The following is a 22,987-nucleotide window of genomic DNA, read 5'->3' on the forward strand; positions in this document are numbered from 1 at the left end:
AGTCTTGAGGTTGGGAACCATTGCTGGGAAATGGAAGATGGTTCTGATAAATGAAGGAATAGGATTGTTGAACCTAAGAAAAGAGTACACGTGGGGGCACCTGGTGGCTCAGACAGCTGGGCATCTGCCTTTGGCATGGGTTGTAGTCCTGGGTTTTCCTGGGATCTAGTCACACATCTGGCTCCTTGCTAAGCAGGGAGTCTGCTTCTCCCTCTGCCTACTTCTCCCCTGCTATGCTCTCTCTCTCTGACAAAAGAGAAAAGAAAAGAGAAAAGAACACACATTTGTAGCAGTATTGGTTTGCATAGTGGGTCAAGGGTGGACCTAAGAAGTTGACTTGGGAGTTTCAAAGCAGAGAAGGATGTGTAGTCAGGAATGGGGAGACTAAGGAAACTAAAAAAGTAATGGAGTTGGAAAACAGGTGAAGAATTACTGGGGGAGAGAGAGATGGAAGAATAGGTCCTCACTGAAAAGGGGATACTGGAGTTAAGATTTCAGAGGTCAAGGAGCTTTAGATTATCATTAGTTCCAAGAAAGTAGGTTAATGAAATAATGTGGAGATGAAAGCACTACATTTCCCACGACCCTGGAGTACTAAGCTAAGGAGTTTGAATATTATCTTAAAATTGATGGGAAATCACCAAGGAAGGGACATGACAGTATTAACCTTTAAGAAACATTACTCTGGGGCGCCTGGGTGGCTCAGTGGGTTGAGCCTCTGCCTTCGGTTCAGGTCATGATCTCAGGGTCCTGGGATTGAGTCCCGCGTCGGGCTCTCTGCTCTGCAGGGAGCCTGCTTCCTTCTCTCTCTCTGCCTGCCTCTCTGCCTACTTGTGATCTCTCTGTCAAATAAATAAAAATCTGTTAAAAAAAAAAAAAGAAACATTACTCTGAATTACTCTGATGGCAGTGTGGAGAATGGACTAACGAGGGGGAAAACTGGAAGCAGTAAGAGACATTGCCAACCACTAGTCCATTGAATTTTTTGGGCCAGATAATGCCACAGTGGGTGATAATTGTATAATTCTTCTTGCCTTTCACTACTCTTCTGAGAAGATAGACATCTTTCAGAAACTCTCAGGCGCAATAGTTTCTCTGATCTCTTTATTTTCACAATTACTCTGTATATACTTGTACATTTGTATCTTCTGCCCGATTTTACGTTCCTTCATAATAACCTGCATCTCAGTCATCTTGTTATAATGTGGAACCTAAATATCTCAGTACTCTGGCCCAGAAACATGTTTAACAGATGTTCGGCGAATGACTGACTGACCGACTGAATGAATGAATGAATGAAGATGGCTCCCACAGACCAAGGGAACCCTGTCCTCCTATGACCTAGATGATCTTAAGGTCCCAACAAGTCTGCCCTGGAACAGGTTCAGTTGTGATGCCCAAACAGTTTCGTACTAACAAAAAGTGCCATTCCATGTAAAGAGATCTCGAGCCCGGTTGTTTCCTCGTCTGGGAAGCAGGTGAGGCTGTTTTCCGTACGGCAGCATGGCGGACGCTTGCCGCAGCTAGTGAGCGTGGTTTCCCGCCCAGGAAGAAGCCATTACTATTTTCCGTACAGCAGCATGGGGGCCGCCCGCGGGAGCTGCCATAGCATCACGCCCTGGGGGAAGAGGCCGCCGTAAAGGAAGCGCCGCTTCCTCTTCTCACTTCTCCCGCCTCCCACCGGCTGTCGTAAAAGGGTGAATGGAGAGCGAGTTGTGGGGGGTAGAAAGGGAGGACAGGGGGCGCGGAGTCAGAGTGGCGCAGCAAGTGGCTGCAGGTGGCGACAGTGGCGGGGGGTGGGGAGTGAGGTAGTCTAGGGGTCGCGGAAGAGGAGGCTGAGAGGATCAGAAGAAAAACTAAAGCTGCAGTCTGGCCTACTGGTCCGGGGGCCGCGGAGCCCCCACCCGGGGAGATGGACCTCAACCGGATCATCCAGGCGCTGAAGGGCACCATCGACCCGAAGCTGCGGATTGCAGCTGAGAATGAGCTCAATCAGGTGAGGAGCGGGCCTGCGGCGCCCCCCGCGGGCTCACGGGGCTCCCCTTCCTCGGCGCCCCTGATCTCCACCCCAACCCGGGCTTCGGACCCGGACGCTCGTCCCGGCCCGCCCCCCTCCCCCCCCAGCCCCGGGGGCCAATTTAGCGGCACTCCCCGGATCTTCCCTGAACAACTCGCGCACCTGTTGGCCACCTTTGCATCTTTTCCTGCCGTTTTCCTTCCGCCGTGCAGTTAGTTCAGTCCCTGGATCGCTGAAAGAGGCTTTGCCAGTATTCGCGGGGTGTGTGATTTTCCGAAGTACGCTGATTTAGGGAAGAGGGTGGGAAATTTCACTTAAAATTCAGATCCGAGTTCAGCTTTTCTCCAGATCCAGCCTTTTTTAGGTGTTGCGGTGGGAAGCCCTCCCATCGCCTGCTTCTGTGCGGTTGGTAGGACTGGTTTGACACTGATTGGCAGAGTTTTGTTGGAGCTCTGGGAAAGGCTGCCTGGAGAGTGCAGGGGAGAGGACAGGCAGTTTTCATCGTGGTATATTTTACAAAAGACACGTCGAGTAATGTGCGTTTGGAGGGATTTCTTATAAGCGCTAAAATGTCCAAGACTTTCTTTCATCTTCCATCCTCTGTTCTTACTGGCCCTAACCTTGTTCCAGCGTTACCACCGACATTTCGAAATTGCAGTGATACCAAAATTTAGCTCATGTTTTCCTCCTCACCTGTAAGAATGAATGATAGACTTCTCACTAAAAAGTACGAATTAAGGTCTACTCCCTAGGGTAGAGTGACAGCTGGTTGGGGTTGGGGTAATCCTTAAAATGTAAAGGAATATACCTAAATTAGTGGTTTTCAAGGTGCTGCCCAGGATGAGCAGAATCTACATCATCTGGGAACTTGCTGGAATTGGAAATTACTGGGCTTCACATTTAGAGAATCAGAAACTCTGGGGGTGGGTCCCAATTATGTTTTAATTAGCAAGCTAGGTGATTCTGTGCTTCCTGAAGTGTGAGAGCAGCTGTCTTAAGTAAGTTTCTGTGGGAGTTCACTAAGGTTTTCCTGGTTGGAGTTGACTTTAAAGTGCAACTGTGCATTTAAATCTTTGAAATCCAGTGGGAAATCTGGACTGCATTTGGAGTAAGTGTGAATTCAGGATTCCCAAGAGATAAAAGGGAGAGTGAAACCACTGGAGGGAAGGTGGAGTTAAACAGAAGCCTAAAGAGCATGTGTTGTTACCTGGAAAAGAAAAGGACTCTCACTCGAAATAGGGAAACGTTAAAGTCAGTACCTGTCTCAGGCTTTGCGAAGCAGGGCACTATATGTTGATTGGCTAGAAGAATAGTAATCCAGGGGTTGCTTAGAAGGAACAAAGCAAGAGCTGAACTTGCAATCTATTAGTATGACCAGGGGCGTTGGCCTGTTTGTGACCCCCTTCTCTTCACAGTGAGGCCAGATGTTATTTTGATAGTGTCAGTAGGGATCATATCTTCAGTATCATGTTGTACCTTCCTGCATCCGTTTGCCTATCCTTGCTTTGTTTCTGATTCATCAATGTGTAAGTGATTCATCAATGTATAAGTGTCTGTCCCCAGACAGAAGGGGAAAGGTTGGTGGGAAAGCCTGCAGAACTAGAAGAGACCCTTGGGACCCAAGTCTACATTTTTCTTCATGGGATTTCAGTTCAAACCCATTTCATCCTCACTCTGCCCTGCCGCATATCCACCCATTTCATCACAGACCATAATTTCCTTTGCAACTGCTATACGTAGCTTATTGCTATGCCACTCTTTGGCATTACATTTACGCTTTTACTAAGTACTTTTTTTTTTAATTGTCTGTAAGTAGAAGACAAGTGTAATGTCGCATAACCTTATAGTAAAATACGGCTATAATGTTGGGTTTTGTATGCTTATTCTTTTTTTTTTTTTAAAGATTTATCTATTTGACAGAGAGAGATCACGAGTAAGCAGAGAGGCAGGCAGAGAGAGAGGAGGAAGCAGGCTCCCCGCTGAGCAGAGAGCCCGATGTGGGGCTCGATCCCAGGACCCTGAGACCATGACCTGAGCCGAAGGCAGAGGCCCAACCCACTGAGCCACCCAGGCGCCCCTGTATGCTTATTCTTTATCACCATCGTAATGTCTTGCTTTGTTGGACAAATGGGTGGAGAATCTATCATAAGTGATTAGGGTCCAGCTCGCTTATTTTAGTCTAGGTCCCCCTCAGCAACTACGCTCTGCCTAGGAACTGGGGGGCAGCTTCTGCAGTGTACTGATGATCTGTTAATTGCCTTGTAGAAGAGTAGGCAGTTTCAAAACATAACAGCCTGTGTTCTGAGGGATAAATTCCTGTTTGGAGTTATATTTTTCTGTAGTCAACATATTTCTGTTACTAGTTATTGGTTCCTTGATTGCTGTGTGTGATATTGTTTCTGTGGGAAAAAGCATTTTCATTTTTTCTTTTTCTTTTTTTGAAAAAAGATTTATTTATTTGAGAGAGGAGAGCTTGTGAGCTTGGGGAGGGACAGAGGGAGAGAGAGAGGAACTTAAGCAGACTCTACTGAACATGGAGCCTGAAACAGGGCTCAGTATCATGACCCTGAGATCATGACCTGAGCCAAAACCAAGAGTTGGATGTTTAACCAATGGAGCCACTCAGGGGTCCCCAGAAAACACATTTTCAGTTTTATCTCAGGATATTAAGAATGCATCCTTTGCGCATTCCTCCTTGTCTTTAGGCCCAGAAGTCCCCTTAGCAGCAGCAAAGGGAAGTAAGAATGGGTAGATATCTTGCTCCAGTAACTCATCCACAAAGTTGTCTTCTTTTAATAAAACATTCTCCACATGGCCTCAGCAGTGAAATAAAAATAATTACTTTCTTTGCTGAGCTTTGGAATCCCTGCTTTTCCATGCATCTGTCTGTATCATTTTTATTGCCCTTTAAGAGTGTTTGCTTATATGAATAACATTTATTTATTTGTTTATTTATTTTTAAAGATTTCATTTATTTATTTATTTGACAGAGAGGCAGGGAGAGAAGGAACACAAGGGGGGTGAGATTGAGAGGGAGAAGCAGGCTTCCTGCTGAGTGGGGAGCCTGATGGGCGGCTTGAACCCAGGACCCTGGGATCCTGACCTGAGCCACCCAGGTGCCCCATGAATAACATATTTATCGAGTTCTTATGCAGACAGTAATATAAGGCTCTGCTTTCATAGAGCTTGCATTCTGGTGGGGGATAGAGATAAGTAAATAGTATCATGTCATAAGTGCTATAGTGCTATAGATAGTAAAGTCCTGGAGAGACAGTGTTGGAGTGTATAAGTAATGTGGTCATTCTCTGAAGAGTGACACTGAGCCGAGACCTAGATGTTGTGAAGGAGTGAAGCAGGTGAAGAACTGGGAGAGAAACAGAGGGAAGAGCAAGTCCAATAAAGGCCTTCAGCTTGGCATGTTGGAGCACTTGAAAAGGTAATGTAGTGGGAGCCATGAGGCAGAGAACGGGAGGCAGCAGGTCTTTGCTTTAAAATGAGTTCTTGGGGCGCCTGGGTGGCTCAGTGGGTTAAAGCCCCTGCCTTCGGCTCAGGTCATGATCCCAGGGTTCTGGGATCGAGCCCGCATCGGGCTCTCTGCTCCTCAGGGAGCCTGCTTTCCCCTCTCTCTCTTTGCCTGCCTCTCTGCCTACTTGTGATCTCTGTCAAATAAATCAATAAAATCTTAAAAAAAAAAAATGAGTTCTTGTCAGATGCAGAATTATGCTAAGTAAATAGACTATTTTCAGAAAACTTCACAGATACAAAGTAAATATCGAGAAATGTCTTTTATTTTTTTCTTAGAAACCTGAACCCTGAGGTGGAAAAAGAAATTGGATAAATATTTGTGAGGAAAAATTGTATGAGACTTTATCTAATTTACCTTTGGATGTTTTAGCTGGCCAAATTAGCATAGTTTGAATCAAGGCTGAAAGGAGAAGACAAAAAGTTGCACAAGGTCATTAAAATGAGAGGCAGTTGCAAAAATGGAGTTCCAGAATGTGTACAAAGGCAACAGTGTTGAAGTGAAAGCAGTCTCCACAATAACTACTCGAAAATAGATACTATTAGTCTAAGTGTACAGGTTATTTTGTACTTACGTGTAATAAGTATCTACACTGGAGAGATTAGAACTAAGCTATGGATGTTTTAGTCTTGGGTTCACTATGGGATGTTTCTGTATTTGAAATGTTATAAACATGAGTTATTTTATCATAATGTACATGGAGAAGGTTAGAAGATTGGGCTAAATCTGTGTTAATTTTGACTCTTGTAAACTGCTGTTAGGAGAAATCTGTTTTCTTAAAAATTACTTTAAAATGGTGGTTTCAATTATAAATAAAAAAAACTTTATGTACAACAGATTTAAGATTCTGAGGTTTAGATAGGATGAAAGGAAGAACAATTATAAGATAATTTAAAAAATTTTTAAAAAGTTTTGTTTATTTATTTGACAGGGAGAGAGACAGTGAGAGAAGAAACACAAATGGGGAGAGGGAGAGAAGCAGGCTTCCTGCCAAGCAGGGAGCCCCATGTGGGTCTCAGTCCCAGGAACCCGGGACTATGACCCTAGCTGAAGGCAGATGCTCAACGACTGAGCCTCCCAGGCACCTGGATAATTCAAAATTTTATAGAAAAAATTGGAAAGCAAAATGTTCTTGGATGGAAGAGATCGATATTAAAATCTCAATACGAATTTTCCCCGAATTTTTTAGTCCTTTATCTTATTAATGCTGTTATGAATAAATGTGTAGGAAAGATGGTTAAATTAAAAAATTGAGTGATGGGCGCCTGGGTGGCTCAGCTGGTTAAGCAACTGCCTTCAGCTCAGGTCATGATCCCAGAGTCCGGGGATTGAGTCCCACATCGGGCTCCCAGCTCTATGGGGAGTCCGCTTCTCCCTCTGAACTTCTCCTCTCTCATGCTCTCTCTCATTCTCTCTCTCAAATAAATAAAGAAAATCTTAAAAAAAAAAAAAGTTGAGTGGTATATGTAAACCTAGTGGTATGTTGAAAAAGATGCCACTATAGGTCCAGGCTCCTGGGAGAAGGGAAGCTGAACAGATTCTCTTCATCACCGTTGGCTTTAGCCTTACTGAGAACTTATGAGTCTTTTCTGGGAGTGTCAGCGGGCAAGGCCAAGTGTAAGCTCTGGGAATGTGGCAGAATGGTAACCTGGTCCAGGTACTTGACATTTGGAGGGAGTATTATCAAAAGGAACCCGCTGCTCTGTATTTTTTTTTTTTTTTTTTTTTTTTTTACTTCTACAGTCAACCTGTCAAAACTCAGGGGTAGGTCAAAGTAGAACTGGTTGGGTGTGGCGGGGAACTGACCCAGGCTGCACACACAACACGTCAGCACAGACTTACTTGGGTGTCAGGTTTAAAAGAAGCTCCACCAGGTGCCTGGGTGGCTCAGTTGGTTAAGCATCTGCCTTTGGCTCTGTTGGGCTTCTTGCTCATGGGGAGCTTGCTTCTTCTTCTGCATGCTGCTCCCACTGCTTGTGTTCTCTCTCTCTGACAAATAGATAAATAACATCTTAAAAATAAAATAAAATAAAATAAAGGATGCTCCACCAACAGGGCAGCTGGTGGTGACAACTCTCAACACTGTTTTATGAGGCACATTGTTCCAGCCTGGACTGGTTCTTCTCCATAGCTCATGCACAGATAATTAACATTATCTTGTCTGTTTTCCTATGCTGGATCCATGTTTTCTGTGTTTCTGTTTGTCAAAAATACTGTCAGCAAAATTAAAGCACAAATAAGCTGGGAAGAAACACTTGCAATGTGTAGGTCCAAAAAAAGTTAGGATTTTAAATTTATAAATAGCTCTTAGGATTTATTAAGAATGAAACAAATACTCTTCAAAAAAGGATAAAGGGAATAATTTGTAGAAGAAAACAAATAGCCAACAGAAAGGATAAATTTTAACTTAGCAGAAATGTAATTTAAAATATGAGTCAATTTTGAAAAGGAATGATAATGCTAAACATTGTATTGGATAGATGGTTATATACTAATTTTGGGAGTGTAGATTGCTACACACTTTCTGGAGAGCATTTTGACAATATATGTTAAAAAACAAAAATATTTATACCCCTTTATTCATCAATTTATTCCAATTTTGATTTGAAGTATTTCAGTAATCTTATTTTTGCCTTGGAAAATTTCTCTCACTTTAAAAGTTTTCCTTTTATTTGGACAGTAATGTATTCAGTAACAGTGCTAACAGTTATTCATTTATATTGGCCTATTTTATAAATATTTCTTTGTAATTTCAGTCCTACAAGATTATCAATTTTGCCCCCAGTTTACTTCGGATTATAGTCTCTGACCATGTGGAATTCCCAGTACGCCAGGCAGGTGAGTAGTTTTTTCATTCTTTATAAAATTATTTATATCTGTGATTTCTTTAAAAAATAGGAGGCACACATAAAGTATTTCTAATGGCTTAAAAACTATTTTTCCCTGGAAATTTAGAGGTAGATACTGAGCTTTTACATCTTCTCTAGTTTTTCCTCTCCTCCTCTCCTTTTCACCTACTGATTCCTTGCCTCTGTAACTTTGCCATTTCCCCCCTTAGTTTTCACAATTCCAGTGGCTTAATCGCCCTAATTCTTTTTGATTTCTGGTGGCCTACCCTTTGGGTCCATAGATGAAGACTGTGAATTTATGTATGTGGATTTGAGCTCCATTCATAAGTCAGATTGTGGATGTAATATATGTGCACAGATGTTCCTAAATGCATGTTTGGGGAACAGGACTTCCTTTCTTTCTTTCTTTCTTTCTTTTTTTTTTAAGATTTTTATTTATTTATTTGACAGAGAGAGCAGCAGCAGTGGGAGGGGCAGAGAGAGGGGGAGAAGCAGACTCCCCACTGAGCAGGGAGCCTGATGTGGGGCTGGATCCCAGGACCCTGAGATCATGACGTGAGCCGAAGGCAGAGGCTTTACCGCCTGAGCCACCCAGGCACCCCAGGACTTTTGTTTTAAACATGAGACTTACTTTCAAGTACTGTGGGACCTTATGGTAGTTCCATGATGTTGTTGTGCCTTCCTCTTTTTGCCTTTTTAATGAGCTGGTCATTACAGGCCAGAATGTAAAAAATGGAGAACGTCTTGGAGTGTCATGAGTCCTGAAAAGATAGTAATATCAAGATAAAGGGAATAAAATGATAAACCCTAATTTAAAAAGTAGATATTTGGCTCTCTGCTTGGCGGGGAGCCTGCTTCCCTCTCACTCTCTCTGCCTGCCTCTCTGCCTGTGATCTCTCTCTGTCATAAATAAAAAAAAAAATAAAAAATAAAAAATAAAAATCTAAGGGGCGCCTGGGTGGCTCAGTGGTTTAAGCTGCTGCCTTCGGCTCGGGTCATGATCTCAGGGTCCTGGGATCGAGTCCCACATCGGGCTCTCTGCTTGGCGGGGAGCCTGCTTCCCTCTCACTCTCTCTGCCTGCCTCTCTGCCTGTGATCTCTCTCTGTCATAAATAAAAAAAAAAATAAAAAAAATAAAAAAAAAAAAAAAAAAAAAAAATAAAAATAAAAAATAAAAAGTAGATATTTAAAAACTTTTTTTTTAAAGCCAGGCCACTTGATGTATATATTTTTTTTAAAGATTTTAATCATCTATTTGACAGAGAGAGACAGCGAGAGAGGGCACAAAAGGAGTGGGAGAGGGAGAGGGAGAAGTAGGCTTCCTGCCTAGCAGGGAGCCTGATGCAGGGCTGGAACCCAGGACCCCTGGATCATGATCTGAGCTGAAGGCAGATGCTTAACGACTGAGCTGCCCAGGGCACCCCGATGTATATTCATTATGAATAATTTGGGCAACACAGAAAAATATGAAGATGAAAGTAAAAAAATTTTCTCAATATTCATTGCTCAGAAATGGCCATCATTAACATTAGGCAAACATTAGTCTTTGCAGGTTCAGGTAGGGAGAGATCAACAATTTTATACAGGTAAGATTATACTCTACACATTTTAATTTAAAAATTAAAAATATTTAATTTTCCTTGAACGTAACAAAAAAAGAGGTAAGGAATCATTAGCTTTGGGGAAATACTTGTAGCATATGTATGATTTCCTAAAAGATCCCTTTGTTATTAAGAAAAGCTTATGGAGAGACTCTTGATCTCACAAAACAAACTGAGGGTTGGTGGGGGTCGGGGGGTCGGGAGAGGGTGGTGGGGTTATGGACATTGGGGAGGGTATGTGCTATGGTGAGTACTGTGAAGTGTGTAAACCTGGCGATTCACAGACCTGTACCCCTGGGGCTAGTAATACATTATATGTTTGTAAAAAAATTTAAAAATTAAAAAAAATAAATAAAAGAGAAAAGGTTATGGAAAAACCTACATGTTGTAATTATTTGTAACTTTAACAAGGTGTATAAGACTTATGTGTAGATTTTTTGAAACTGTAACTCTGTTGTATAATCTTTGTTTTATGAAATAGGGCTGTTCTGAAATCACATTTTGCTAAATGGAAACTATTTTAATAATCTAAGTGTTTATAGGGCCATCGCAGAGTTCCTGTGAAGCTTTGTAGAAATAGTATTTTTAAAGATTTTAACAGTTTATTGATTTAATATGTCTTCTTTACATGACATATAAACACGGCAAAAACTCATTGGATTGCCCCAATTACACCCCCAAAGATACCTGCCATCAACTTTGGTGCAAGATTCTCCAATTCCCTTTTTTCCTATAGACTTGATAGTTTTAAAATGTAACAAAAATATGTTTTTATTCCACATGGTGTTTTATAACTTTCTTTTCCCCATTGAACCGTATATCCTTGGGGGGTCGTTCCATACCAGTGTATATGCATATACATGTACTTTATTCTTTGTAACAATTGTTCATTATTTCTTTGTACAGAACTACTTTAGTTTATTTAAACAATTTGATATTGATGGATATTTCCTTTATTGTCCCTTTTTGTTGTTATTGTTGATAGAGGCAAAGCTATAATCAGAATCCGTGGACGTTATCTCTGGATACTTGTGGAAATATTTTCAAAGAATAAATAATAAGAAATGGAGATGCTGGGTGGATATTAATGATATTAAAGTTTTGAATTTTGAATCTTCTCACCAAGTTGCTTTTGCTTACTTTTTGTATCATAACTGCAATAATGCTAGGTTCCTCATACCCTCTATATAACTTTGAATCTTAATAATGTATATAACTGAGTTTTTTTTTTTAAGATTTTATTTATTTATTTGACAGAGAGATCACAAGTAGGCAGACAGGCAGGCAGAGAGAGAGTGGGGGGAAGTACGCTCCCCACTGAGCAGAGAGCCCAATGTGGGGCTCGATCCCAGGACCCCGGGATTATGACCTGAGCTGAAGGCAGAGGTTTAACCCACTGAGCCACTCAGGCGCCCCTATAACTGAGTTTTGATATGAAATGTAAATAGTATTTATAGGCAGTTTTTTTCCCATAATTTATGTAGATTTCAAATCTGTCAGTCACAAGACAGAGTTTATCTAGGTGGTTAATTTTTTATTAGGACAGTTTTCTCTCTTAGAACATCTATTTTATCATTGAATGTAAAATATACAGTATAAAATTCTATATTATATCTCCGCTAAACTTATAAATTTTCTGTCCTATTTAATCTGTTGTTAAAATGCAGAGATACCCCAAGAACCTTATGGTGACACCCAGACAGGTAATCTTTCATTTTATCATGACATTTAAAAAAGAATGATGTGATTTTTGATTTAAAAAGAAGTCAGCCTGCATAAAACTATAAAAAAAATGCTAATATTAAGTGGAAAGACATAGTTCTGCAGAATAGTCCTTCTTGATTTTCTGGCTTGTGGGCGATCCTATAATATTTTTGTTACCATCAATCAAGCTCATTAGTGAATGTCCCTTATTACTTTACTGTGGAGAAATAGGGAAAATGTAATATTTTGATATTGATAAGCAAAACAAAATAAATCTGAATGTTCTGTTATTTTCCAGTATTAAGAGGCATAATAGCATTCTTAATGTTATTATCCAATGTACAGAGAAAGGAGCCCATCTTAAATTTAGTATAGTTATGATTAAGAATCTCTCAGGTGGCTTTGCTTTCAGTTTTTTACTCCTTGCTTGTGAGGAGACCCTCTAATATACCGAAACCTAGTTTCAGAAATGTGGTTTCTTTAGTATATTTTGGAGTTGCTATGAGCAGAAAAGTCGTTTGGATTTGAAAGTGGTAGTTGAGGGGCACGTGGCTGGCCCGGTCACTAGAGTGTGTGACTCTTGATCTCGGGGTTATACATTTGAACCCCATGTTGAGTGTGGAGATTACTTAAAAATAAAATCTTTTAAAAAAAAGATTAAAAAGTAAATAAATGAAAGTCATAGTTTAGGGTTGGATGTTACATTAGACCTGATGAAGTCATTGTTGGTGACTGATGTGGGGACCCTCATTTGAAAAATAGCATGGATCTGTTTTCTGTAAGTTGCTTGCTTTTTTGTTCTTCTGACGCTTTGTATATATTTTTAAAAGATGGATAGGGGGGCGCCTGGGTGGCTCAGTGGGTTAAGCCTCTGCCTTTGGCTCAGGTCATGATCTCAGGGTCCTGGGATCCAGCCCCGCATCAGGCTCTCTGCTCAGCAGGGAGCCTGCTTCCTCATCTCTCTCTCTCTGCCTATTTGTGATCTCTGTCTGTCAAATAAATGAATAAAATCTTAAAAAAAAACATGGATGGGGGCGCCTGGGTGGCTCAGTGGGTTAAAGCCTCTGCCTTTGGCTCTGGTCATGATCCTGGGGTCCTGGGATGGAGCCACACATTGGGCTCTCTGCTCGACAGGGAACCTGCTTCCCGCCCCACCCCACCCCCTGCCTGCCTCTCTGCCTACTTGTGATCTCTGTCTGTCAAATAAATAAATAAAATCTTAAAAAAAAAAAAAAAAGATGGATAGGGAGGTATCAGCCTATAGCTGATTTGAGCCTATAGCTCAGCCTGTAGCTAAGTTGTTCACAAGTTATTCTTAAAGGTTAACCTTAGTGTTCTAGAATATAGAACCTAGAAAAAATTGGAAAGATGCCTCTGATCAGTTCAGACGCAGGACAAGAAACTCTTTCGTTAAAACCCATGTGTCTTGTATGTAGGAAGCTCTTGGCTTTTACTCAAAATCTACTTAATCTTGTTTTGGTTGTAATTTACATACCCTATTCAATTTCCTAGCCTGTAACAGATTAACGAATAAGAGAGAGAGGGACTACCAAATTACAGTGAAAAATGGAAAAACCTAGAAACGACTCAAAAAGTCCAGCGTTGTGCTTCAGTGAGTTCATACTGGCATCCTTTCCCCTTTGAGGTTGTGGGACTGACTGACCTGTGTAGTTGTGAGTCTGGATTCCTGAGCATAGGGCTTAAGTGATGATCTGTTGTGCTTGAGAGGGAGAGAACTGTGTATATGCGTTAGAAAGTTAATTTTAGACTTAAGATGCTTGGAATGGTGGATTTTGCAGAAAAACAAAGTTTAATAATTTCCATATGACTGGATTAAGATGATATTTGTGTTTTGTTAGCTCTGGCAAATGGTTAGATAGATAACTTTAATTAAATGATGAAAGGAAGGTTTTTAGATTATTGATAGGTTGAATTATCTTTGATACTTTTTCTTCATTATTCTTGGCAATCCATGATTATCTGTCTGAGAAATTAATACTCTCTTATTAACTTATAACAGGTTCAATTTTATTTTAACTAATTGAGGATTTAATTTTTTAAAAACATTTTGTTTTTTTTTTTATTAGAGTGCACATGTGTCTGAGTGCAGAATAGGAAGGGCGAGGGACAAGCAGACTCCTCACTGAGTGCAGAGCCCGATGAAGGGCTCAGTCTCTGGACCCTGAGATCATGACCTGAGCTGAAATCAAGAGTCAGATGCTTAACTGACTGAGCCACCCAAGTGCCTCTAATTGAGGATTTATTATTTTATTATTTTATTTTGTTTTTAAGAACTTTAAAAAATATATTTATTTGAGAGAGAGGGAGAGAGAGGAAGAGTGTGCACAAGTGGGGGTTGGGCAGATAGAGAAGCAGAAGCAGGCTCCCTGCTGAGCTCCCTGCTCGGCAGGGAGCCCCACACAGGCTTGATCCCAGGACCCTGAGAGTGTGGGCAGAGCCGAAGGCAGGCGCTCAACTGACTGAGCCATGCAGGCGCCCCGAGGATTTATTTTAGCATATACAAATTCGTGTGCCTTTTATGTAGGCTATCTTGTATGGTGCCCAATAATAAAAATATTTTTTAGTGGTAAAATTAATGGTATTTAATGACTGTATTATAAATAAGACCATGATTTTACCATGTCTGTACCTTTGCTATCTGCAAGTTGCTGTTTGTCAAGTTCATAATTTCATTACATTTCAGTTGTACTATAGCCAACATAGAACATGTTGGTTTATTCTCTGTGTCATAATGCTTCTGTGAACTAGTTGAGTTTTATGTAAAATTGGGATAAAGGTGGGGTGGGGGAAGAATGGAGAGGAGAAACTCAAGGGAAGAAAGTTAAAATGCTTTGCAGATCGCGTCTCTTTATTTTTATATATAATGTATATATAAGTGTATGATGTAATAAGTATTTATTTCCATTAATGTTCATTTGGGATAGTTTGAAACCTTCACATTGCCTATCAAAACCCTATCTGAGGGGCGCCTGGTGGCTCAGTGGGTTAAAGCCTCTGCCTTCGGCTCAAGTCATGATCTCAGGGTCCTGGGATTGAGCCCCACATCCGGCTCTCTGCTCAGCAGGGAGCCTGCTCCCCCCCCCCCCCCCCGCCTGCCTCTCTGCCTACTTGTGATCTCTCTCTCTCTCTGTGTCAAATAAATAAATAAAATCTAAAAAAATTAAAAAAAAAACCCTATCTGAAGTATTTTAGCTTGTTTCTTTCAGAAGCCTTTTGCTAACTATTGAAGATGGTTAAACAGAATAGGAATAAAATTATTATGTATTTTGATAGAAATAAATAGATAAGAAATTTCCTGAGATTGTACAAAGGTATTTGAAGGTTAATATCTTTCCCCCTATTCTTCTATTTACAAGTAGTAAATATTTCAGAAGGGTAAGACAGAAATTAGCGATATTTCAAATATGGTGGTGCTGGATAGTGGCCAGTGAGAAAAGATAAACAAGAAAAGCAGGGTACATGAAGGATGGTAGAATTTCACCTGTTGTGGACTCAGCTTTAGGCATTAGGAGCAGTGTTATCTTTATGCTATCAAAATACAGTTAGTAGAGTTTCATTTAGACTACCTTATATTTAGTTTAAGGATATATACTTGATTCCTAGATCATGTTTCTGTCCTCTAGATTCTGAAGCTTGATTTAATAAAATATTTTCTGCTTAGATTTGGTTTACTAGCTAAAGAAAAAGTTTAAATTCTTCTACATTTTCCTTCACCAGTTGGCTATTTATAATTGTAAGATTTTTCCATTTTTGCTGAGTATCATGTTTAGCGGTGAAGATATAACATGAAGAACTTAGCCTTTCATGCTCTGTAAAGCTAAGTTAAAGCCATCTTTTCAGTACTGCTATGTTAGCATTTTTTTCTCCACCTTAGCTGCCATTTACTTGAAGAACATGGTGACACAGTACTGGCCTGACCGAGAACCTCCACCGGGAGAAGCAGTATTTCCATTCAACATTCATGAAAATGATCGCCAGCAAATACGCGATAACATTGTGGAAGGAATAATTCGGTCTCCGGATTTAGTGAGGTACATTATATTCTATATGATTAGGAGGGAGCATGAAATGTTTGGGTGGGAGAGGTTGGATTTAATCATCAGCCTCAAGTTTGTATATCTGAAGAGGTAAAGTTATAAAGGTGGGCACTCAAAAATACTGTTTTACTTATTTGTCTTTGTGTTTTTAATTCTTTGCCTCAGAGTATTTTGGAAAAGATTTAGTTGCCATAAGTTGCCCAAAAAAGAGTTAAGGCAAAAATCAAACTTAACTAAAATTGTATAAATCCCTGCTATTTAAATAACCTATGTTCTTAGTTATGATCTCTACTTTTTACCAGCTGCTTCCCCCAACACCCCATAATACAGGGAAATTGAGGCCTGGGAGTTTTAACCACTTTTCTTCCTACTTTACCTATGTTTTCATTCATTTTTTTAAATGAACTGAGTATCTTTTTCTTTGGAGAAGACAGGATACTGGCTCCAGTTTTTAAAATTCAGGTTAGATGCTATAAGCAACACTGGCCAGTAGGCCTTTATGTGATGACGGAGCTCTCCTGTACCAGTACTGGACCACCCTGTCCAGTACTTAGCCACGTGACATACGTGGCTGTTGAGTGCCTGAAATGTGGCTGCTGCAACCGATGACCCGGATTTTGGTAGGAGTGTGCACATAATGCTAGTGGCTTCCCTTCTCGCACCGCAGAGCTGCAAACTCACAAACAGTTTGCACTTTCAAAATAGGAAACACAGATTCTTTTCCACGTGAGTTTGTAGTTAGATTTCTGTGGAAAACGGAGGAGGGAGAGAGGTGAAACTGAGATGGGGAGCGAAATTGTTTAACATTAATAGGTGAGCTATAACTTTAGCCCCGAGTGTCTCATGTACATTATGTCATGAGCTGCACGAATAGGGAAGGAAGTGTGAGGGGGATAGTGGGGAAGGAGAACAAACATTGAACAACTCTTCGTGCAGTTCCTTTGTTAGTTAAGAGGAGAAAGGACCGGTACTGATTAAAGAAAATCCCCAGTATTTTCAGCGGTTGCCCACATCCAGCCAGGCAGGGACTCCCCTCTGGCAACCATCGTGTGTCCGTGTCTTGTCAAAGTCTCTACGCTTTCAGTTCTCTCTGAGTCTTGTGATGCTTCTGCACAGTAACATAGGAAGGGACGGCTGCTCATAGCCATCCCTCCTTGCTTGCTGGGAAAAAGAAGGCGTTGGGAGGTCTCCTAAAGATGAAATTTGAAAAAATGAGAAATTTTAGTGTTATTGCACACAGATGTGACATATTTATTGTTTAGGAACAACTGCTAGTGGCACAAGAGGAGACTTATATCTTTATCGTGAGACAGTTGCTTGTGTGTCTTGAAGGCTTAATTGTAATCACTCTTAAAGAACTATTCTCAGAGTTCATTTAAGAATATGGCAAAGAGGGGCGCCTAGGTGGCTCAGTGGGTTAAAACCTCTGCCTTCGGCTCAGGTCATGATCCCAGGGTTCTGGGATTGAGCCCTGCATCGGATTCTCTGCTCAGCAGGGAGCCTGCTTCCTCCTCTCTCTCTCTCTGCCTACTTGTGATCTCTCTCTGTCAAATAAATAAATAAAATCTTAAAAAAAAAAGTATGGCAAAGAAAAATTTTCAGATGGATTTGATAACATAAAAGGCATTATTTTGTGTGTTTCATTTCTAACCAATGGAACACACATTTTTAGGGGAGAGGAGGCATTATGGAATCCTAATTTAGCCAGGTTCACTTTCTAACTATTTGCAAATGACCATAAAAGGACATATTGATAGTCTGTGGAGGAGAAATTTTTTTTCTCAATTTTGTTTTTCCCCGATCCCAATTATAGTAGGGCTCCCATTGAGGAAATGGATACTGACATAAATGTTATGAGTCACGTTTTTTATTAACTTTGTTGTTTTATTAAAGAGAAGTTGGTTTTAGGTCTTTCTTATTGCCTTTTTCTTAATTTCTCTGCAAATAACTTAGCTTTCCTCTTCAAGAATTGCCAGTTAATACTTGCTTCTTACTCTAAAAGACAAAAATTACTGTCTTAGGAAGCTTTGATAGGAGCAACATACTGTGTTGGCTGTTTACTGATAATGGATGGCTCAGGCTCACTGAGATGCTTCCCACTGTTATGTCAGCCTTTGTTTTACCTACTTCGACTATTTTTAGGTTGTTTTTCCAGTTGAAATGACAAAATGTTTGTTTTGTTTCCCCCTTAGGATATGATAACTAAACTGCAAAAGATGACAAAGTGGGAAATTTTGCAGAGCTGTGGTGGATTCATTCTTTCTTTCTTCCATTTTTTTTTTTTTTGAGAATTTTTAAATGAATTTTTCTTTTTAAATTCCTTTTTTCCCCCCAAGGCTGTATTTAGGATAATCCCATTTGAAAGTTTTCATTCATTGTAGGAAATTACCCATTTTGTTTATTTTCAGTAAGTGGAGATACTGAAGAGATTTTTCTTCATAGTACTGTTCTTTTTTCCCCCTGCCCAAGTTATGTAACTATATAATATAGATAAATAGGGGTTAGAGTGCTTTTGTATAAAATATTAGAGGTGTTTGAAACCTGATATTTATAACTACTTAGATTGTGGACTTTTTTCCCCCCACCTTATAGAGTCCAGTTAACAATGTGTCTCCGTGCCATCATTAAATATGATTTCCCTGGTCACTGGCCAGCGGTAGTCGACAAGATAGACTATTACTTGCAATCACAGAGCAGTGGAAGCTGGCTTGGCAGTTTATTATGTCTGTATCAACTGGTGAAGACATATGAGTAAGTTGATTTCTATTGGCTGAAGATACCAGCCTTGTGTTACTTAGAAGGAATTAAGTTGCATAGAGAGGTCTGCTATATGGGTGTTCTACAGAATCAGGTTGGTTTGGGAAATGGTGGGTTAAGCACAAACATGTTTATTTACTATAGTTATTCAGAGAACCTTAAATCTGCTAAAGTACATCGCTAATCTCTAAGGCAGTGATAAGATATGCAGGTTTCTTGAATTTATTTGCCAGTTTCAGTGGCCCATTTATTAAGTTTTCCTTGGAAACTCATATAGAGGTACCTTAATATTTAAGTTCTTCAAGTGAGCACATTAAGTAAACCAAACATTTAACTTTTTGGATGCAGGATAGAAAATGTTCAGGATTCCTTGCTAGTGACGTTCTTTTCCATAGAAGTTGCTCAGGAGTTGGGAGACCAGTGAGCGTCATGTTTAATAGCATTGCTTTCTGGTTTCTGGGAGGGTTGTGCCTTATGCATGCAGAGTCCTGTAGTTTTCCTTTTAAAAAACTGGTTAGTTCTGACTCTGTAGAGTTTTTAGAAGATATTTGAGATTTGGAGCAATTGAAATAATTTGAGAGCACCTAAGTTTGCAAACCATTTTTAACATTTCAATTTAGTGTATTCTAAGAAGAAATTTTTTCCTACATTATTTATTATATGATGGGAATGTCTGTCAACTTATGTTTAATAGGAAGAATTGTGGTATGATGAAAATTACATCATAGAAAAAAATCACTTAGGAAATTTGCAAAATAGAATTCTTTGAAATCAGTTTAACCCCTTTTAGAAAGATTTTAGGTTTCTCTGCCTAAAAGAGGGATTTTCTTCCAAGTTTATTCTTAAAATCCAAACAAAAAATATAAGCCACTGTTTGGAATGGTTTTGTTTTGTTAGCTGTATCTAGTTTAAAAAATTTTTTTTTAATTCTTTATTTATAGCTCTTTTGTAGGGGGAGAAATTATTTTTTTTTCTCTTTTTTGTCTTTGCTCATGTAGATATAAGAAAGCAGAAGAAAGAGAGCCTCTTATAGCAGCAATGCAAATATTTCTGCCTCGTATTCAGCAACAAATCATGCAGCTCCTTCCCGATTCCTCACATTATTCTGTTTTACTACAAAAGCAGATTCTGAAAATCTTTTATGCACTTGTTCAGGTAAGTCTTTGTTGCAGAAGATAAATATGGGGCCTTGTATTTCTGCCTGATCTATGGAAAGTGCTTAATAAGTTTAAGTTATTATTAAAAATTATCTATTCCACATGTTTCTTTTAAAAAATCCTATGGGAGAACAGGCTCACAGAAAGTAACTTAATTGTCCAAATTTATCTTAGTGGCAGAGCTGAGATTCACTGACTGTGCCTTTCACTCCAGTGTCTGAAGTGCTGGCTGAAGAAGAACCAGAGTAGTTAACTGACTGAGATGACTTGACTCATCTGTCAGTAGCATCCTGCCGGTTGATAAGTTAGGATTATAGGAGAAGGGGAAGGAAAAGAAGAGGGTCCTTTTTTTAGCGGGAAATCATACTGATGACAGTTTCTTTATAATTTGACCCAATGTAAGGCTAACAGTTAAGGTTTAGTGCTTCACTTTCCTTCGTTTAAAATACTTCCTTTTCTTATCTGAAAGCTACAAAGAAGATTAATATAAGAGTCTAAAAAATAAGGAGAGGACAGAAATGGAATGTTTTACATATAAAAATATTTAAAATTTAATCCTTGAAAGATTTGGATAAATTATTTAGATCTGGGTGGAGGAGGAATAACTTGTCAGTCTATAAAGTGTTTGATGACGAATGAGTCAAACCTCTATTACATGCTTTTTTACTTGATCAGTCATGCAAGAGGGTAGTGTTGTCAAGCTAGAGAGCCAGGACATTGGTTTTGTTCTTGGCTTAATGTCACTCAAGACATTTCAAGATGTCTTCCTACCAAGAATATTTCACTTCCATAAAGGTTTATACTTTTAGACTCCTCTTTTGAACTTAAAAAAAAAATTTTATTTATTTTAGAGAGAGAGGGAAAGAGAGTGAAGGGGAGCAGGGGGAGGAGTAAGAGGGGGAGGGAGAGAGAGGATCTCAAGCAGGCTCAAGTACCTTCCTACCAAGAATATTTCACTTCCATAAAGATTTATACTTTTAGACTCCTCTTTTGAACTTAAAAAAAAAAAGTTTATTTATTTTAGAGAGAGAGGGAAAGAGAGTGAAGGGGAGCAGGGGGAGGAGTAAGAGGGGGAGGGAGAGAGAGGATCTCAAGCAGGCTCAAGTACCTTCCTACCAAGAATATTTCACTTCCATAAAGATTTATACTTTTAGACTCCTCTTTTGAACTTAAAAAAAAAAAGTTTATTTATTTTAGAGAGAGAGGGAAAGAGAGTGAAGGGGAGCAGGGGGAGGAGTAAGAGGCGGAGGGAGAGAGAGGATCTCAAGCAGGTTCCGCATTCAGCATGGAGTCTGATGCGAGGCTTGATCTTACCACCCTGAGATCAAGACCTGATTTGAAAGCAGGAGTAGGACACTCAACTGACTGCACCATCCAGGTGCCCTTCATCTTTTAAACTTTTTTTTTTTTAAAGATTTTATTTATTTATTTGAGAGAGAGAGAGAGACAGAGTGAGAGAGCATGAGAGGGGAGGTCAGAGGGAGAAGCAGACACCCCATGGATCTGGGAGCCCGATGTGGGACTCGATCCCAGAACTCTGGGATCATGACTGGAGCCGAAGGCAGTCGCTTAACCAGCTGAGCCACCCAGGCGCCCGCATCTTTTAAACTTTTAATAGAGGATGGTTTGAGGTAATTTTTTTTTTCCAGCTTAGCCGGGAGAGGGGAGGGGGGAGGAAATAAATCTGAGGAGAGAAGAAGCTAGGATACAAGGAAACTATATTCCATCTACCCCCCCCCCCCCCTTTTTAAAAAGTAACAGGGAAGGAAGCTATATGGTGCCTTTGGCTTTTTATTAAAGCACTGTTCAGAAGTTTTCCTCAGGACAGTCACTTTACTCAGAGGCAAACATTTTTTATTCTGTGAGATGTTTTGCTGTTAGATACAGTAATCGTGCATTTATACAGAGTCTAGACTTTCCTTTCCCATCAGGAGAAGCATTGGTAGGATTCCGGAAGTAAGACAGAGGCTCATGAAATAATTTTCCTAAAGCCTCCTCTTTTGTTTGATTTCCTAAGAGGGCGGAATCTAAAAAACCAGTGCAGAACCTCAACATTTTAAATCATTTTGGTGATCTATTATATGCTACCAAAGTAATATGCTCCCTCTGGGAATCCTGGAAGCAAAACTTGAGGCAGCTTTAAGGGCACGATACAATAATAATGTAAGTAAAAAGTTAATGTTTGGTAATTCAGGAAGAGGCAGACAAGTTTGTTTTAAAAAGTGTGATACAATTGATTGATTTTGTCTAAGTAGCATTTATTAAATGTTTATTGTGTCCATGGTACGTGGATAGTCCATACATACTTCAGAATTCAGTTTGTCCAGAAGTGAACTCCTCGTCACTCACTCACTAATCCAGAATCTGTTCCTCCTGTGCTCCCTATCTTAAGCCCCAACAACTCCCCATTGCACTTAAACTGGGAACTTCTTAACATAGACTATAAACCCATCATATCTCCACCTTATCTTTCACCATTCTTACCTTTGTACTTTACACTCCGGCCATGCTGAAATTCTTTCAGCTGCATGAAGAGGTCATGCCCTCTGTCATTCTGAGCCTCTGCAATTCTGTCTGGAACACTCTTGTCCTTTATAGCTGACCAATTCTTGCTCTTTCTCCAGGTCTTAGCTTGTGTGTCGCTTCTAGAAAGATGTCCCTGATACTCCCAGCCTGGATGAGGCGATCTTCTTGTGTGTGCCTTTAACAATATTATACTGTTTTTGTCTGTGTCATGTATCATACCATATTGTAATTCCTTGTTCATGTGTGTGTTTTCCCCAACTAGTGTGTAAGCTTTGTGAAGACAGAGACTATGCCTCGTACTTGTCATTATGTCCTTAGCATGTAGCATGTAGCACGTTTTGAAAAGCGTGGACGCAGAAGCACTGTGTCTTTCAGGAGTGTAACTCACAGTGTAGCCGGGAGATCCACAATAATACGTAGTTGTGTGTGATGCTGCAGTGTAGAAAAAGAAACTGAAGAAAATGTTTATGAGGTAAAGATTTTCATTAAAGTGGTTAAATGAGTTCTCACTACAAAAATGTAATGATGGGAGGTGTTGCCCTTATTTTAGTGATCATTTCACTGTGTGTGTGTGTGTGTGTGTGTGTGTGTGTGTGTGTGATTTTCACATTGCATATCTTACGCTCACACAATGTTATATGTCAATGGGATCTCAATAAACCTGGGAAAAAAGTGGTTACAATGAAAAGTTTGACACACAAAGAGGGAAAATGGGAATGGAAAAAAATCACTTTTCTATGTGATCTCATGTGAATAAATGAAATTTTACTGTATTAAAGTTTTTTTTTTTTTATT

The 22,987-nt window shown here is 39.9% G+C and overlaps 1 protein-coding gene across 1 annotated transcript in view; it reads left to right on the plus strand.

Annotated features, from left to right (window-relative positions):
* The first annotated feature begins 1,633 nt into the window (after window positions 1–1,633).
* The window catches only part of IPO8 (importin 8), an 87,813-nt gene continuing 66,459 nt past the window's right edge, over window positions 1,634–22,987 (plus strand). The window contains exons 1-5 of the mRNA XM_046012904.1: window positions 1,634–1,996; window positions 8,297–8,378; window positions 15,590–15,746; window positions 18,345–18,503; window positions 19,508–19,664. Of these exons, the coding sequence (XP_045868860.1) occupies window positions 1,913–1,996; window positions 8,297–8,378; window positions 15,590–15,746; window positions 18,345–18,503; window positions 19,508–19,664 (639 nt within the window). The 5' untranslated portion in view covers window positions 1,634–1,912. The remainder of the gene's footprint in view (window positions 1,997–8,296; window positions 8,379–15,589; window positions 15,747–18,344; window positions 18,504–19,507; window positions 19,665–22,987) is intronic.

The sequence above is a fragment of the Meles meles genome, chromosome 7 (assembly GCF_922984935.1).
Source record: "Meles meles chromosome 7, mMelMel3.1 paternal haplotype, whole genome shotgun sequence".
NCBI classification, from domain to species: Eukaryota; Metazoa; Chordata; class Mammalia; order Carnivora; family Mustelidae; genus Meles; species Meles meles.